Source organism: Triplophysa rosa, linkage group LG18 (genome assembly GCF_024868665.1).
Source record: "Triplophysa rosa linkage group LG18, Trosa_1v2, whole genome shotgun sequence".
NCBI classification, from domain to species: domain Eukaryota; kingdom Metazoa; phylum Chordata; class Actinopteri; order Cypriniformes; family Nemacheilidae; genus Triplophysa; species Triplophysa rosa.
Genome location: NC_079907.1, coordinates 23,573,616 through 23,591,115, shown reverse-complemented (window position 1 = coordinate 23,591,115; position 17,500 = coordinate 23,573,616). Strand labels below are relative to the sequence as shown.

Below are 17,500 nucleotides of genomic sequence, written 5' to 3'. Positions count from 1 at the left end.
CCTATGCTTTCAAAACTCTTGTTTATTGTACCTTTTCTTCTGCTTCTCGGTGAGTTGTTCGAGCAAACGAACACAATGAAGTGACTCATGAATGATGATATGTTCAAAGAAAACTGATTTGTGTGTGTCTGTGTGTGCGCGCGGGCCTGTTCGTGTGTGTGTGTGTGCGTGCGTGCGTGCGTGCGTGTGTGTGTGTTCACAGCTGTGTGGTACTGGGGTCCGGCGGGACTTTTGGCTCTGTTCTCTTCGGTCTCTCACCACACTCAGACCAGAGACAGACAAACTCCTGCTGACATGAACCCTCAGGTTGTGTACTTCAGCTTTATAAATGTGCTTTGACTGTCACATGATTATCAAATGAGACCGCTGCTTTACATTATGAAACATTAAGAGTCATTTCTGTTTGAGAGACCTGTCATATTGTGTGACATTTTTTTTGACACGTGAAAGTGATATCTAGACAAGTATAAGTGTAGTGTGTTGACGTGTGTGTGTGTGTGTGTGTGTGTGTGTGTGTGTGTGTGTGTGTGTGTGTGTGTGTGTGTGTGTGTGTGTGTGTGTGTGTGTGTGTGTGTGTGTGTGTGTGTGTGTGTGTGTGTGTGTGTGTGTGTGTGTGTGTGTGTGTGTGTGTGTGTGTGTGTGTGTGTTGTAGCGGGCGTCAGTGGTGATGTCTTCAGTGGAAGTGGAGAGATTCACGCGTCTGGAGGAGAGTTTGGCTCAGCTGTGGGATCGAGTGGCTGGCGGTTTACTCCGACAGGATGAACAGCACACTGAAGTTCTCAGTCTGTATAACACGCTGCGTTTGGAGTTTCACAGACACACAGACAGAGAGAGTATGGCCAAATGGATCGGAGACATGCTGGAGGAGAGATTCAGCTATCTGAAGGGAGAGGTGGAAAAACACAGCAAGAAAACACAACAAGTGAGAGCCACAGGCCAGGTTTAAATGAGTCTGTGTTTAGAGCTGTGATTGACACACGCGTTTGATCTGAACAGAATCATGATGAGAGAAACATGAGAGAAGACCCGTCAGAGAACACTCGACTGGCTGAAGCTGAAGCTCTTCTGCAGACGTTAGCACGCAAAACTGAGGTATTACACACATCTAAGCCATTTTCACACACAGATCCTGGAAAACGTGTCCCGGGATCGTTAGATTTTCTTCATTCTCACTGCCAGTGGTTTTCTGGAATCTGTGCGTGCGTTCACACACATCCAGTAAAGACACGTGACGTAATTACTGCAATGTCATGTTATGTGCATTATTTGTTTGTCGTGAAAATAGGCTTGATCATGGTGAAAGATACTTCCTTGCGGTGTTTTTAGGTGGCTAAATAACGCAATTAGTTGTTATTACTGCCTTCCTTTATTTCGTGCCGAATAGGCCTAAATAATCTCTCTTTTTTGGTGATTATTCTGTAGCATATATTGTTGCATTTTGCAAATGACAAAGACGTCAATTTTAAAACAAACTTTTTTATTTATGTTTTTATTGGTAAATGCAGAACAACGAAGAGGCACAAGAACGCAACGAGCCCAACGAGATTAAGCTAAATATAAAATGTCAAATGAAATCAAATAAAGGCAAGTTGCTCAGACTTGTTCAGTGCAAATTTACAAAGCCTTAATGAAAAAATATAACGGAATGCTGCGAAGTTAAAATTAGCCAGTATTTTTGCAACATAGCCTAATGCAATACAAAAGGCACGGTATAATAATTTATCAGTAATATGATGTATGTGAGTTTAAAAATGAGTTTATCGTTTTTTAAAACAAACTTTGAGAAAGGTTTTGTAGCATTTAGATTTTGTAACCATTTCAGAACAAGATCACGCAGATCGCATGAAAAACCCGTTAATTGGGCCTAAAGCATATTGCACATAATGCTATAAAAACATAAATAAACACTTAGGTCGGTATATGAAATCAGGGTATCTTCCGTTCATTCCATATCCGTTTTCAAATAAAAAACGGAAAATGGAAAAACTTTCATTTCACAAAATAAAAAAGGAAAAACGTTTTTTAAAAAAGTAGAAATATTAACTTCTTCTATATTTTGTTTAAAATGTGAAAATTAAATAATGAGCATATGAAATAATGAATAATAATAATGTTTTTTCAACCATGAGCTACAGTAAGTTTTTTTTGCAAACAGTTACAAATGTCACCAACATGGGGAGTTAACTGATCCCGTTAATGTTACTAGGTCCCCTTTATGAAATCACTTTTCGGATCTATCCGGGATGCGTTTGTGTTCACACAGAAGGCACTCTGGCAATTTTTTGGCAATTTTCTGGGATCAGTGGGCTGTGTGAATGGGGTTCTACTGTCACACACAGTCATATGAGAAGAGCATACAGTGATGTTATCTGTGTTTTATTTAGGAGCTTCAGAGGAGACAGGAGCAGCTGCTGAAGAAGAAGAAGATTCCTGACACACCGAATCCTGACAGGTTATATCTCCTAACATCCAGAGAAATCATCAACATTACTGTTACTCTTATTAATGTTATTCTAGATCCACAGAAATATAAATTTCTCTAAAACACATATTAAATAAGAGACCTGTCTTATTGTCTCTTGTTTATTTAGTATTGCTCTTTAATAAAGAAAACGTACTTATTATCGAATACCCGATTAATCGATGGAAAATCAGTAGAATACTCGATTACTAAAATAATCGATAGCTGCAGCCCTAAAAACGTTAAACAGGCTGTCTAATATAGGCGGAAATTAATCTGCATGCAAATAAAGTCGGCGGTCGCGTTGAGCCTCTTGACAAGAGAAAAGGCTTCAATCGTTAACCAAAGCTAACGACTGTGGTTACATACATCTTCCTAAACACTATTTTAAAGGTTTAAGAACTATAAGTGATGTAATACAAAAAACGATGAGCTGACTAGGCTGTCTAATAGGCGGAAATTAGCCGAATCTGCTCGCAAACTTACCTTCGTGGCTCACGGGCTTCCTTCTGCACCGAAGCATTACAGCTATCGATTTTTAACAGACCTACTCAGATGTATCTAACCTAACTATTTTCACTCGTTATTGTCTAAAAGACTTTCAATCAGGAGACGTAATGCCGAGAAGCTCCCGCGGAGTGAAGAAGAGGTGGAGTTACGAGACTTCTCAGACAGTTGAAGTGTCCAATGGAGTTAAGAGATTTGCTCTCAAGCTATTTTCAACACTTTAGATTGGTTAATAATTTGTAAAAATAACAGACCCACATGGGGACTGACCAATAGCATCGATTTGTGAAAAAATATGAAATTGACCAAATTTGGACATTTGGACGGTTTCCGCCCGACAGTGACTATTTATATATTTCCTCTCATGTGGCACATGTGTTGTGTTCAGTGATGTTGTGTTGTGTTCAGTGATGTTGTGTTGTGTTGTGTTCAGTGATGATGTGTTGTGTTGTGTTCAGTGATGTTGTGTTGTGTTGTGTTCAGTGATGTTGTGTTGTGTTGTGTTCAGTGATGTTGTGTTGTGTTCAGTGATGAGTCTGACAGCGGCTCCAGTGATGTTGTGTTGTGTTGTGTTCAGTGATGTTGTGTTGTGTTCAGTGATGAGTCTGACAGCGGCTCCAGTGATGTTGTGTTGTGTTGTGTTCAGTGATGTTGTGTTGTGTTCAGTGATGAGTCTGACAGCGGCTCCAGTGATGTTGTGTTGTGTTGTGTTCAGTGATGTTGTGTTGTGTTCAGTGATGAGTCTGACAGCGGCTCCAGTGATGTTGTGTTGTGTTGTGTTCAGTGATGTTGTGTTGTGTTCAGTGATGAGTCTGACAGCGGCTCCAGTGATGTTGTGTTGTGTTGTGTTCAGTGATGTTGTGTTGTGTTCAGTGATGAGTCTGACAGCGGCTCCAGTGATGTTGTGTTGTGTTGTGTTCAGTGATGTTGTGTTGTGTTCAGTGATGAGTCTGACAGCGGCTCCAGTGATGTTGTGTTGTGTTGTGTTCAGTGATGTTGTGTTGTGTTCAGTGATGAGTCTGACAGCGGCTCCAGTGATGTTATGTTGTGTTGTGTTCAGTGATGTTGTGTTGTGTTCAGTGATGAGTCTGACAGCGGCTCCAGTGATGTTGTGTTGGCGGAGGTGAAGAGACTGGAGGATGAACTGGATCTCATCAAAGTTAATATTCAGGGGCTGATGGGATGCAAAGATCGATGTGATCAGCTGGATGTCCTTCAGAACTCTGTGAGTCTCTTCTCATCTGTTGTTTTTAAAACACAAATAAACCTGTAATTGTCTGAGACAAAAAGAAAGGCATCAGTGTGTGAGTGTGTTTAGAGTGTATAATGCGTTGTGTCATGATCATTGACGAATTTGTTGAAGTTGACGTGTGTATTTGTGAGTTATGTGTATGTGAGTGTTTCGTGTGCTCATGTGCAGGTGTCAGATCAGGTGGAGAAGGAGGTCAAGTCTCTGTTGTACGGCAGCGATAAAGCTAATGATGTGGATCTCCCCGAGTCTCTCGTGCAGTGGCTCTCAGATCAGTTTGTGAGCACCACAGAGCTTCAGGATTCTCTCCGAGTCCTGGAGAAGAGCATTTTGGGTAATCTGTCTCTTCAGATAGAGGAGGGTGAGTCACCGTCAGCAGAGACCATCAGCAGAACTGTGCTGCACGCCGCCGGAGAGACGGGACTCACTGAAGACGTGAGTTTCATCATCATCATCACGTAACTGATGTCAAGTGTGTGTCATTCGTCATTCTAACAGCGAGTTTGTGTCTGAATTGTGTTAGCATGTGGAGATGATTGTGGAAAACGCTCTGAAGCTCTACTCTGAAGACCGCACCGGTCTGGTGGATTATGCGCTGGAGTCTGGAGGTATTATACTCTGATCTCTCTCAACTCATCAAATGTGCTCGGTTCAGCTGTACTGTTCTCTTGTTTCATCACTGATCTGTGTGTTTGTAGGTGGCAGCATTATAAGCACACGATGTTCAGAATCTTTCGAAACTAAAACCGCTCTGATGAGTTTGTTTGGTATTCCGCTGTGGTATTTCTCTCAGTCTCCTCGTGCTGTCATACAGGTCTGACAATCTTTCTGTTGGTATTATCATCATCGTCGTGTACAGACTGCTTTCATTTCATTGCTCCGTTCATCCCTGCAGCCGGACGTTCATCCCGGGAACTGCTGGGCGTTTAAAGGCTCTTCTGGATATCTGGTGATTGGTTTGTCCATGAGGATCGTGCCAACAGCTTTTTCTCTGGAGCACATCCCTAAATCTCTCTCACCCACCGGTAACATCGAGAGCGCTCCTCGAGACTTCAGTGTGTATGTAAGTTCATCCAGAATTCAAGCCGCACATTTTCACCTCAAAACAGACATCTGTGATTACTGCATTACAGCATTTTTATATACAGTAGGTGACAGAGACTTTAGGCTTTGTCATTATTCTCCACATTTGCTCTAGAAATGTTCATGACTTGAAGGTGGATTGGACATTTCCAGGTTGTGATGCGTCATGTCAGTAATCGGCACACGTGACAGAGAAACAGAAGAATGATTTGATGTGTGTTGTGTTGAAGGGTTTAGATGATGAGTGGCAGGAGGAAGGACAGATGCTCGGTCAGTTCACTTATCAAGAAGATGGAGATGCTCTTCAGACCTTCTCAGTCACTGTAAGTATCACACAAACACAGAGTCATAAAGTCACATGTGTCCAGTGCACACGCCGCTGCTGCGTGTTTAGTTTTGTAAGCGTGTGAATGTGTGTTGTTCCTCAGGAGGAGGTCACGAGAGGTTTTCAGCTCATAGAAGTGCGTGTGCTGTCTAACTGGGGTAATGTGGAGTTCACGTGTATGTACCGCTTCAGAGTTCACGGTGAGCTGGTGGATGAATCTGAAGACGATACGGCTGACGACATCTGAACATCTCCACATCAGGGTTATGACGTTCTCTTTTCTCTTCTTGATGATTATTGTGCTTCTTTACTTTTAAACTGAGACAGCTCAAACTAAATGCATCCGTGAAACTCTGAATGACACAAACCAGAAGAATGTATTTTAGACAGAAATGTAAATCTTGTCAGTTTTGCGTGATTATTTATTTGTTTGTGTTGGGGGTGTATATGTTGTTTTGATGGCTGACATGTGCTTTATTTAAGAACGACTAGACATCATATTTGTTTCTGTCCAAAGCAACACTGATTGTGTATTTTTGTAATGCTTCGTGCAAATAATTTTGTAATGCCGTGTGATCTTTACAGGTTGGCTTTTCAAATAAAATTCTATTTTTTGTTTTTATTTAAAAATGTTTTGCTTTCATATCATTACTGTGTATAGGTCTGTACAGTCATTTCTGAAAAGTTTCAGCCCGCTCCACAACAGACTAGTGTCACACGTCTCCAAAACAAAGTTTGCAGTTTGTGTGTGGAAATCCAACTCCCCAACAGTAATCTTCCATTTAAAAAGGATTCCCATCAAAGGTATCTGGACAGTATTTCTGTCTAGAAAGATCTTGTGATCGGCATACTGACTGTAGCATAGAGAAATATAAATACAGATATCATCAATCAACATTCTTACCAATGAAAAGTTGCTTTAATGAAAGACTAATATATAGTATAGAGCCAGACAGATGAACGTGTCAGGATAAGAAACCCAAAGCAGTATTTCTTGAATGAGATGCAACAAAACATGAGGAAACAGAAGTCAATATTTGTGACGCAACTTGAACTAAAGGATTCACATATGAAAGTCAAACACCTGAAGAGAAGACGCAGTTGGTGTAGTTACATTTACATTCAGTCATTTAGCAGACGCTTTTATCCAAAGCGACTTACAAGTTGGGTCAGCATTAGGACAACAACAAGCACAAGTGCAATAAAACATGTCTCACAAAGCCTACTACAGTGTACAGAGCGAAGGTTTTCAAGGTTTCTTTTTTATATATGTGACCCTGGATCACAAAACCAGTCTTAAGTAGCATGGGAACATTTTTAGTAAAAGACAAAAATACATTGTGTGGGTCAAAATTATCGATTTTTCTTTTATGCCAAAAATCATTAGGATATTAAGTAAAGATCATGTTCCATGGAGATATTTTGTAAATTTCATACCTTAAATATATAAAAACTTTATTTTTGTGAGTGGATGGTCTGCCACAGTGACCCTGATTAACAACTTCAAAGGCGATTTTCTCAATATTTTGATTTTTTTGCGCTCTCAGATTCCAGAGTTTTAAACGGTTGTATCTCAGCCAGATATTGTCCTATTCTAACAACTCATATATCAATAGAAAGTTTATTTATTCAGCTTTCAGATTATGTAAAAATCTCAATTTCGAAAAATTGACCCATAAGACTGGTTTTGTTGTCCAGGGTCACATATAGAGAAAGAAGTCAGAACTGATCGGTCAGGTGCTGACGGAAGAGACGTGTTTTCAGCCCGTTCTTAAAGATGGCCTTCGACTGGCAGCATGATGCAGTTGTTTCCCTCAGCACCGGTGGGCCACGGCTCATGAGCGGACCGGGGGACCGCAACGCGACGGGGTGTGTGGGGCTCTGCTCTTGGAGAAGATGTCCTGGGTCACTTTTTAGTCCTGCCCTCACACATAGACAGTACACACTAGCATCTGCTGCTTCCACGTGCAGTGTGAATGTTTCCTTTTCTATGGTTTCTGTTAGAGAAAAAGCACGCGCTGGTTACACGCGCAGTCAACAACAAGTCTATCCTCTTCTCCATTGCTCAGCTAACATACCTCTGAACATGACGTACAAGGAACTAGCCAATCAGAGAGCTTGTTACATCTCTCTCGCCATAGCTCATTTGCATTGTTTTACCAATGCAAGGACCCCGTCTATGGAGGACTAAACCTGCAAAATTATAAATAAATGTGTAAATAAATAAATATATAAACGAATAAATGTAATAATATGAAAATAAATAAAGGAATGAATGGTTTGATAAAACAAAATAATTCGTTTTAGCTATTATTGATCTTAGCTTTAACTTTTCTTTTAATTTTTTTAATTGATTTATTATTTTTTGTGTCCATTTTTTAATTATATTTTATTATTATTATTATTTATTTTTAGATTATTTTATTTATCATTTCCTTTTATTTTTACATTTATTTATTTATACGTTTATTTATTTTTATATTTATTTATTATCGCATGTATTTATTTCCACTTTTATTTATTTATTCTTGTATTTATTCTTACTTTTCTGTGTCTTGTATGATAATTAGATGGGTTGGTCTTGCCTACTATTGGTTCAGCGTAGATTGAAGCGTTTGATCGATTACTCTTGACTTGTTTTGGACTAACGTCACGTCACTCACTGATCGTTTGCTTCGTGTATAACGTTAAGTAACTATGGCGTGCGCACAATTAGCTAGAGAGTTACAGCATTTAGCCAATGAAGTCGATAACCATGCATCAAATGACTATGTGTCATTCAGATTAGATGCACTTATTGATGATTTATTACAGATTGACGGCGAGATAAATGACAAAGTTCTCCCTCGGTTGTTAGCCTCTTTGCAGCACATTCAAAGTCTGTGCGAGTCAGAGGGTGCTATGCTATGGTGGCGTTACAGTTCAACTGGTGAAAATCATAAAGCACAAAATGTAATAAGGTTTAACTACACAGATGAGCTTGTAAACCGAAGTCGCAAGCTAACGCTTTGTCAAAGTGATAGTTATAAGCAGCCTTTCGGTTAGAAAAAGCGTAAAGATTTAATGTAACATGATGTAACATAATGTAAATGAATTGAGACATAGTGAACTTAAGTCACAAGTTAACACGGTAGTAATGAGCATCGTTCTTTCACTACAGGGGCCATCAAATGGAAACCATTCCTTCTAAAAAGACGTGGTTACTAAACGGTACTCGTAAACTACATTCCATAAGAGATAAATAACACAAAGGTCACAAGTTAAAACGGGCATATTCCCTTGATTCATCCAGCTGCATATTGTTGTGTGACATCTTGATATTATTGCAAAGATCTGCAGCAGCTAGCATTGCGAAAGAGCTTAGTGTGATTGTTACCGTAGTGACACACTGCCTCGCTTTATTGCATGGGCACGAATCCCGTGTCAAATCGCTCTATTTATTTTTCACCTCGCTTCAGCCGTTACGGGCGATCATACCAATAATTTGCAATCTTAACAAGAATGTCAAAATCATGTAACAAGAAAGTCTGTGTTTATTAGACATCTTAATATCAAGTCGTCTTGTGCTTTCAGAATCGACGAATCTGCTGAGGTCGTTCATGCACCTCTTTGGTAGAGGACCTGTAACCGGAACTTGGTCACCACCTTAGCACCCCCTGACTCGCACAGATTTTGAAGAATTTTGTCATTTATCTCGCCGTCAATCTGTAATAAATCATCAATAAGCGCACCTAATCTAAATGACACACAGTCATTTGATGCATGGTTATCGACTTCATTGGTTAAATGCTGTAACTCTCTAGCTAATTGTGCGCCCGCCATAGTTACTTAACGTTATACACGAAGCAAACGATCAGTGAGTGACGTGACGTTAGTCCAAAACAAGTCAAGAGTAATCGATCAAACGCTTCAATCTACGCTGAACCAATAGTAGGCAAGACCAACCCATCTAATTATCATACAAGACACAGAAATGTAAGAATAAATTCAAGAATAAATAAATAAAAGTGGAAATAAATACATGCGATAATAAATAAATATAAAAATAAATAAACGTATAAATAAATAAATGTAAAAATAAAAGGAAATGATAAATAAAATAATCTAAAAATAAATAATAATAAAAAATAATTAAAAAATGGACACAAAAAATAGTAAATCAATTTAAAAAATGAAAAGAAAAGTTAAAGCTAAGATCAATAATAGCTAAAACGAATTATTTTGTTTTATCAAACCATTCATTCCTTTATTTATTTTCATATTATTACATTTATTCGTTTATATATTTATTTATTTATACATTTATTTATTTATAATTTTTGCAGGTTTAGTCCTCCATACCCGTCAAAGTGTCAGGGAAATGCTAAATGGAGAGGCTAAAAGACTAAGCTAATCGAATAGCATATCGGAAAAGGAAAGGCAGCGTGGAAATGCAAATGGTAAAAGAAATCGCCTTTTAAATGACTGATTAAAGTAGTTTAATTTGTAAATCCAATTATTTATTCCTCTTTTTAAATCGCATTTTCAAATACATTTTGAAATTCCACTATTTATTTAGGAATTAATTAATGCACTTTAAAACGATGTACTTATTGAGTGTTTTATGTTGTTTTTTAAATTCCCTTTTTAATTTGAAGTATTTATTGATGGATTAATATTTCATTTAGTCATTATTTTATAATCGCGCTTTTTATTGCCCGTTAAAACGTTAAATAATGAATGACTTTATCAATTCGCCTATTTATATTTGGATAAATAAATGAAGTCGTAAACAAATGTATTAATGCCTATTTTTATTGTAGAATTACTTATTAAACCATGAAATGCTTTATTACTTTACACACGACTCTTCCGGTCCTCCATAGGATTTCTTCGTTTTTTCAGGATGACAATGAATCGTTCCACCGAGTAACGTGTGTTAAATCTACAGCGAAGGCGTGTCGGGTGTTGTTTTATCGTGCGTTGTTCTTCCCGTCCTCTAGGGGCAGCAGTGCGTGTGAGCGCGCGCTCGTGCATTGTTAGGGACTGGACGTGCGCGCGCCTGCGTGCGCTGGCCGGGATCTGAGATTTTTTTGGGTGGTGGCTGTTTGTTTAAGTGGAGCAGTAAATGCGCAGGAATGCGCTCGTTCACATAACTTTACTCGGTCGACTTTAGCTGAAATTCGTCGTGTTGTGTCGCGTTTAATCGCTCTGTCGCTCGTGTTTTGTCGCCGTGTGTTGAGTTGTGCATTTCTTTCTTTAGTCCGCGAGCACTGCGCTGAGAGTGAACACAGATGCAGGCCATAAAGTGTGTGGTGGTCGGGGACGGGTGAGTTTACTTCACTCTTTTATCGGTTTGTGATTTGTCAACTTTAGTGGAAGTTTCACGATGACCGATTTAACACGCATTGACTCCCATCTGACTGACTCTACACGAGCTGTGAACAGTCCGAACACACGTTATAAATCATATAGGACACAACAGGGTTCTTTTAGTTATTGGAAGTGTTTGTTGTTCGATGCTGCTGTGTGTCGCGCGCACACAGTTTTAAAGTTGTGCTTGTATAAATGTGTTTCAGGGCCGTGGGAAAGACCTGTCTCCTGATCAGTTACACCACTAATGCTTTCCCTGGAGAATACATCCCTACTGTGTAAGAGAACCTCCGCACAACATTCTCTTCCAATCACAACACATGTCGGGTTCAATCTTTCAGCACGTGCTTCACAAAATTCACCCTGATTTAAGCTCTTACACTCATTGATCACCATCAGAATTCATTTCTGATGGACTGTTTGACTGGAGAATATCGTGTCAGAAGCATGTTTGTGTTTGATGTAGAATCTCTACACACCAGTATTCAAACCACGATTTCTTTTCCTGCAGGTTTGACAATTATTCTGCCAATGTGATGGTTGATGGGAAGCCGGTGAATCTGGGTTTATGGGATACAGCAGGACAGGAGGATTACGACAGGCTTCGACCACTTTCCTACCCTCAGACGGTACACTTGTACTATACAGAGCTGAAAGATACAGCTAAACCAAACACGGTTGCCGTATTTATCTCTTAAAATGTCTCATTTCAACCAAACGGCCATTCTTAGCGAATAGAGTTAAGATGTGTAATGCAGGAAATAGAGGAGAATAAATCAGGCACATGCCGTTTTGATTTCTATGCTCTACTGCATCTATTATCTGATTCTCCTTCTAGGATAAAGATAATAACATCGACAGTGTTATGTCATTGTATGTTGCTAGTAGAATTATTATTATAGTATGAATGTTGGACGTGTCATGTTAGAATGAGTTTGATCACAATGATTAGATGAATGATTGCTCGTTGATGATGTGTTAAGGGGGTGAATGGCTCACTTGTGTCAAACACCAATCTCTCTCTCTCTGTGTGAATGATCTCTTCAGTCAACGCTGTACTATACACTTGCACAAGTCTTTTCACTGTGTGATGAATGAATGATCAACTCACTGTTGTTCTTGTTTTTAGGATGTATTTCTGATCTGTTTCTCTCTTGTGAGTCCAGCATCGTTTGAGAATGTCCGTGCAAAGGTGAGACGAAACTTTACAGCAGATTCTGTGTTTTAAATGACAGCGGAGACTGAGACGGAACTAAGAATAGTCTGTCTGGCTGGACTTTAGTCAGATTGAGCAAATGTGTCGCGTGCGTTCAGTCAGTAAAAATAACACTTCTGTAAAACAGCAGACACACAAACTCTGTCCGATCCTGTGTGTCTGTCCAGCATCGGCCGTCTGTAAACTCGTCAGTGTTGTGATGTTTCTTTTATTATACTTCACAGAACTAGAACTAAACTCTCTGCGGGAGAAATTAAGGGGGTTTTAAGCTGTTAACTGTCTCTCAACAGTGGTACCCAGAGGTCAGACACCATTGTCCCAACACTCCCATCATTCTGGTTGGGACTAAACTGGATCTGAGAGATGACAAAGACACCATTGAGAAGTTGAAAGAGAAGAAGCTCACTCCTATCACTTATCCTCAGGGCCTCGCCATGGCCAAAGAAATAGGTGAGCAGCTGTTCTTTAATATCTGCATCTGTGATCTTTACAGTGTGCAGCTTTTCATGATATGCAGTATCTTTGATACTGAAAAAAGTGATTTGGTTTTTCTCATCAGTATTATGTAGTTTCACCCGCATTCATTTTTGTACAACATTGGGATTATACAACATTGGTTAACTTCACCATCATGATCATCACTAATACATACTGAATATATGAGGAATTCCTCCCTGTGTTGTGTTGTGAACACAGGAGCTGTGAAGTATCTGGAGTGTTCAGCTTTAACACAGCGAGGCCTTAAGACGGTGTTTGATGAAGCCATCCGTGCGGTCCTGTGTCCACCTCCGGTCAAGAAGAGGAAGAGAAAGTGTTTAATTCTCTGAATTGACTGCACACACACACACACACACACACACACACACACACACACACACACCGCAGCTGCGATCTGAGCTTCACCTGAGAGAACAGCACAGGGGAATGATGGGAAATGTGTGTTGAGGAAGACAAAACTGATATTTCTCTCTTGCATCGTGATTACACAAACGCTACTTTTTACTTCTGAGAAACAGCGAGTGGCTTCCTTACTAGTTTCCCTCCATACACTAAGAACCTCCCGCTGCCTTCTAAACACACACTTTCTTTTCCTCTTGTTTGACATGATCAAACTAAATACTCTTTTCATTTTCTTCTTTGTGAGCCCAGATATTGTTTACATTTTGCATTTTTGTAGAAAGTGAATTATTGCCAAAAATTAAACCCAAGTAATGGATTTTAATGTGCTAACACTATCAGATTTATATAATGCCAAGCTTAACAAAGCCCATCTTTTGCTATACTTCCCACGCTACACAATTGGTGTAGTTAAATTAGAAACCAGTGGAGTTGAGATGCACGCGCTAACGGTCAGTATCTATCACACAGGACACTACAGTATGTGAATGTTCATTGTGTTGAAGCAGTGTTTCATTCATTTCAGTCCCTCAGTATTGGGTTTAGACTACACATGTATCGGTGCCTAACAGCTCATCACAATTCTGCATTTTTGGTGAGCAGTGTCTGAAATATTTGTAGTCTGTATTGAGTGCAGGATTCCTCTCCTCTACTCGTGAACACTGTGTTAAGTGTAGAAGATTCCAGAGATATATAAACGGTTTGTAGTTAGACATCAAGAGTATTTCATTTCTAATTGGTTTTCAATACGATTGAAGGGAAACATTTGTAATTTACCAGATAGATTGTTTGATTTCTTTGTGTAACAATAGCAGTTGAAATGCTTTATTCATGCCTTTATGGTCACCACTAAAGCTACAATGTATTAACCTCAATGTCTGAAATAGAAACTGAATCTAAAACCATTTGCCTCTGTCCTTTATTTCAAGCAGACGAGCACTTGTTCTCTTCACACTGAATGTGAGAAAGATAAACGTACAGATGTGTGTTTCCTGTGGATGACGCTGTCCTGTCACGAGCGCTTGGGACACACCATAAATCACAAAAAAAATCATTGTTATAATGTAGTGTTGTTTATTTCTTACAGATTACAGAGTGTGTAAAGAGTAAACACATTGTGTTACGCTGTCAGTCATTGATGAAATGCATCATTCGGTCCATCACTGTTCACTTTTCCATTTGTCAAACACCAGTTTAGCTGCGACAGCGTCCTGTAGTCCCATACCTGCATTAAACACATGAGATGATCATCAGTGACACAGAAAATATAGTCACACGTTTTTAAGATGACGGCTCAAACTTCATTTTATAATTGTCAATATCCAGTAAGTCATTCAACTGCAACATCAGAATACTTGTCATAAGATTAATTTGTGATCCCGTTAAAAAAAATCTCTTTCACGTATGCTTTTCTAATGAATTTGTAAATGAAGAGTGTGCAAAAACATAACTCCGTTTTTAAAAATGATGTTTTTATTGCGTGTTAGCCATTTATTTTTTGTTATTATATCCTTATCAAAATGACCCAATGGCAGTTTGATGGATATAACTTAACTGCACAATAAAAACATGACTTTGGACATTTTAATTTGAAACTTTCTTTTTGCAATTAATAATAATACATTTTAAGGTGCCTTTCAGGGCACTCAAGTACACCGTATAGTAAAATAATGAACAATTCAACAAAACCAAAAGTATAACACAATTTAAAATTGATTAGAAAAAAGCTATAAAGCAAACAAGTTTTAAGACGTGATTTAAAAGTAATCAGTCACTTTCCCTGATAGATTGCGGAAGCGTATTCCAAAGATTAGGAGCAGCATAACTGAATGCCCTAGACCCCACAGTGGCTAAACGAACACAAGGTACGACGAGGGAAACGGATGAAGAAGATCTGAGATTACGCTTCGGGGTGTAGATATGGTGGCGCAGAGTTATGAAGAGCTTTAAAAGTGAGAAGCAGAATCTTGTAGTCTACTCTGTATTTAACAGGAAGATGCTGAAGAACAGGAGTGATATGATCGAAAGAGGAGGTTCTAGTGATTATCCGGGCGGCTGAGTTTTGGAGCAATTGAAGTTTGTGTTGAACTATAATTTAATGTAATGTCAGAAATGATGTGTACAAATTTTGAGTAAACATCAACAGTGAGTGCTGGAGAACTGACAAATGTTTCTTCATATCTCTTGGAGGAGCAGAACACAAACATCGCTGTATTTACAGACGCAATCTGCCAAACCGATGAGAGATTCTTCAAAGTGCTGAGAATGCTTTTTTCTTCTCATTCTTAGTTTGTGGAAAAACATGTTACCCAATGACTTGAACACAGTGGTCTTCTCACGCGGAGCAGGAACAGATCCATTTATAACCTCACCGAGCTCCCCGAAAACCTGAGCCTGCAGAAATAAAACATCACATCACGTTCATGTTTGAGTGAAGACGAGGCCACGAAAGGGATAGTTCACCCAAAAATGGAAATTCTGTCATCATTTCCTCTCCCTCTTGTCATGTCAAACATGTATGACTTTCTTTCTTCCGCAGAACACAAAAGAAGATGCAGTATTTTTTTTTAATGTTGTTGACCAAACACACAGGGATGGCAGCCATTGGCTTGCATTGGCTTTGTGTCCATACAATAGAAGTCAATGGGTGCCACCGCTGCTCGGTTATCAACATTCTTCTTTTGTGTTCTTCGGAAGAAAGAAAGTCAAAATGACAATAGGATGAGCAAATGATGACAGAATTTCCATTTTTGGGTGAACTATCCCTTTAAAGCAGGTGTTCCTCTCATATTCACTGTCACCAACATTTATTGACTAAAATGTTGTTTGATGGTTTGACATAGGCATGAACGGATTGTGTTTTCAGAGGAGGACATGTTGTTGAAGTACGTACTCCAGACAGGATGATGTCTCCTGACTCGGCGTGAGCTCCGTCTCTACTGTCCACATACACCAGCGCTTCTCTCATCAACACATCATCTAATTCTCTCCAGTCTGGACGACACGCACCGACCGCTGTTAGAAAACAACACGAGGTGAAATGTGCCGGATCAGTGTTGTGTTGTTGTGTTGTGTTGTGACTGACCTGCGATGTGTGCACCTGATTTGATCCATTCAGCACCCAGTATGGGTTCAGTGGCACCTGTGACAGTGACTATAACATCAGCCCCGCTCACCGCCTCTCTCACTGAACAACAAACTACAACCGGCTCTTCAAGATCTTCTACAAACCGCTCGGCCATTTCTCTTCTTCTGCTCCACACACGCACCTGAAAGAAACACAACGCTGGGTGTTCAAATAAACACGGGTGATATGAAGCTCACGTGGACGTGTTTGCACTTTTCACACGTCACCTCTTTGAACTTGAAGATCTTTGTGAAGACATCGTAATGACTTCTTGCTTGTTGTCCTGAGCCGAGGATGCACAACACGTCTGACACGGCTGGTTTTAACAGCTGGAGAGACACACAGACTCACCTCCACACGTGTCATGTTTGATGATGTTAGGATGTGCTTGACATGAACTTACTTGAGCAGATATAGCCGACACTGCAGCGGTTCTTATGGCGGTGATCGCTTCTCCATTCATCATCTGTCACACAAACAAACACGGTTGGTGCATAGACATGCTTCTTTTCAGACAGACAGATTCTTCATTGATTTGTTGTTATGATGACAGAAACTCCTGCACTGTAAAACACAGACATATACTGTAGAGTAACCAAGTATAGAGTATAACAGACAAGAGTCCCAGATTAAAATGAATGTGCTGAACATAACTTGCCCAGAAAAATCTTCAAATATATCAGCGCCATTGTTTGTGTCGAGATGCACACCAGAAGTGTATTCTTTTAAGGCATTTTTATAAAAGCGACATAAATATCTTCGTTCAACTGAGGCATTAAGCTCAGCCGTGTCTGTGAAACCGGCCATTGCCCCGACACGTGGAGTTTATGTTACATGTCGTTACGGCATAAAAACATTTGTCAGATAGATGTCAAGTAATTTTTGTTGGATCAGTACCGTTAAAAAACACCTATTATTGCGCAATCATTACGTGTGATTGTGCGCAGGACGTGACGTCATGACGTTACACGGGTGGGCGTAACTCACCGCAGTCACGTGACCGCGCTCGGGATCAAACAGCAACACTGTGGCCTGAGTTGACGGTGAAGTGCAGTTCTCTGCTCGATTGTAGAAAGTCACGAGTTTCGTACACAAAACTCCCTCATCGGCCATATAAACCGGCATGAGACCTAAAAAACTGACGAAGAAAAAATGAAACAACTGTCACTGATCGACGGAGAGAGAGAGAGAGAGAGAGAGAGAGAGAGAGAGAGAGAGAGAGAGAGAGAGAGAGAGAGAGAGAGAGAGAGAGAGAGAGAGAGAGAGAGAGAGAGAGAGAGACT

The 17,500-nt window shown here is 39.7% G+C and overlaps 3 protein-coding genes across 10 annotated transcripts in view; 2 read left to right on the top strand and 1 right to left on the bottom strand.

Moving 5' to 3' along the window:
* sun1a (Sad1 and UNC84 domain containing 1a) overlaps window positions 1–6,219 on the top strand; it is a 26,967-nt gene extending 20,748 nt beyond the window's left edge. For 5 of the 7 annotated variants that reach the window (XM_057359310.1, XM_057359311.1, XM_057359309.1 and 2 more), the window contains 12 exons: window positions 1–49; window positions 203–306; window positions 653–922; window positions 997–1,092; window positions 2,385–2,452; window positions 4,049–4,193; window positions 4,389–4,652; window positions 4,741–4,825; window positions 4,916–5,031; window positions 5,113–5,280; window positions 5,531–5,623; window positions 5,729–6,219. The exon at window positions 1–49 is cut by the window's left edge and continues 7 nt beyond it. In XM_057359310.1, the coding sequence (XP_057215293.1) occupies window positions 1–49; window positions 203–306; window positions 653–922; window positions 997–1,092; window positions 2,385–2,452; window positions 4,049–4,193; window positions 4,389–4,652; window positions 4,741–4,825; window positions 4,916–5,031; window positions 5,113–5,280; window positions 5,531–5,623; window positions 5,729–5,872 (1,602 nt within the window). In that variant the 3' untranslated portion in view covers window positions 5,873–6,219. The remainder of the gene's footprint in view (window positions 50–202; window positions 307–652; window positions 923–996; window positions 1,093–2,384; window positions 2,453–4,048; window positions 4,194–4,388; window positions 4,653–4,740; window positions 4,826–4,915; window positions 5,032–5,112; window positions 5,281–5,530; window positions 5,624–5,728) is intronic. The other 2 variants (XM_057359313.1, XM_057359315.1) reach the window with 1 other exon arrangement.
* Window positions 6,220–10,637: 4,418 nt separating this feature from the next.
* On the top strand, window positions 10,638–13,982 carry rac1a (Rac family small GTPase 1a). Its single transcript, XM_057358393.1, has 6 exons — window positions 10,638–10,933; window positions 11,184–11,255; window positions 11,489–11,606; window positions 12,107–12,169; window positions 12,484–12,643; window positions 12,890–13,982. The coding sequence occupies exons 1-6, from the start codon at window positions 10,899–10,901 to the stop codon at window positions 13,018–13,020; spliced, it is 579 nt and encodes a 192-aa protein (XP_057214376.1). The 5' UTR covers window positions 10,638–10,898; the 3' UTR covers window positions 13,021–13,982.
* Window positions 13,983–14,125: 143 nt separating this feature from the next.
* crym (crystallin, mu) overlaps window positions 14,126–17,500 on the bottom strand; it is a 4,881-nt gene continuing 1,506 nt past the window's right edge. Inside the window, exons 2-8 of one of the 2 annotated variants that reach the window (XM_057358390.1) lie at window positions 17,205–17,355; window positions 16,621–16,683; window positions 16,445–16,546; window positions 16,176–16,359; window positions 15,984–16,105; window positions 15,400–15,484; window positions 14,126–14,315 (exon numbers count right to left, since the gene is read on the bottom strand). In XM_057358390.1, coding sequence (XP_057214373.1) covers window positions 14,251–14,315; window positions 15,400–15,484; window positions 15,984–16,105; window positions 16,176–16,359; window positions 16,445–16,546; window positions 16,621–16,683; window positions 17,205–17,355 — 772 coding nt within the window. In that variant the 3' untranslated portion in view covers window positions 14,126–14,250. The remainder of the gene's footprint in view (window positions 14,316–15,399; window positions 15,485–15,983; window positions 16,106–16,175; window positions 16,360–16,444; window positions 16,547–16,620; window positions 16,684–17,204; window positions 17,356–17,500) is intronic. The other variant, XM_057358392.1, reaches the window with a different exon arrangement.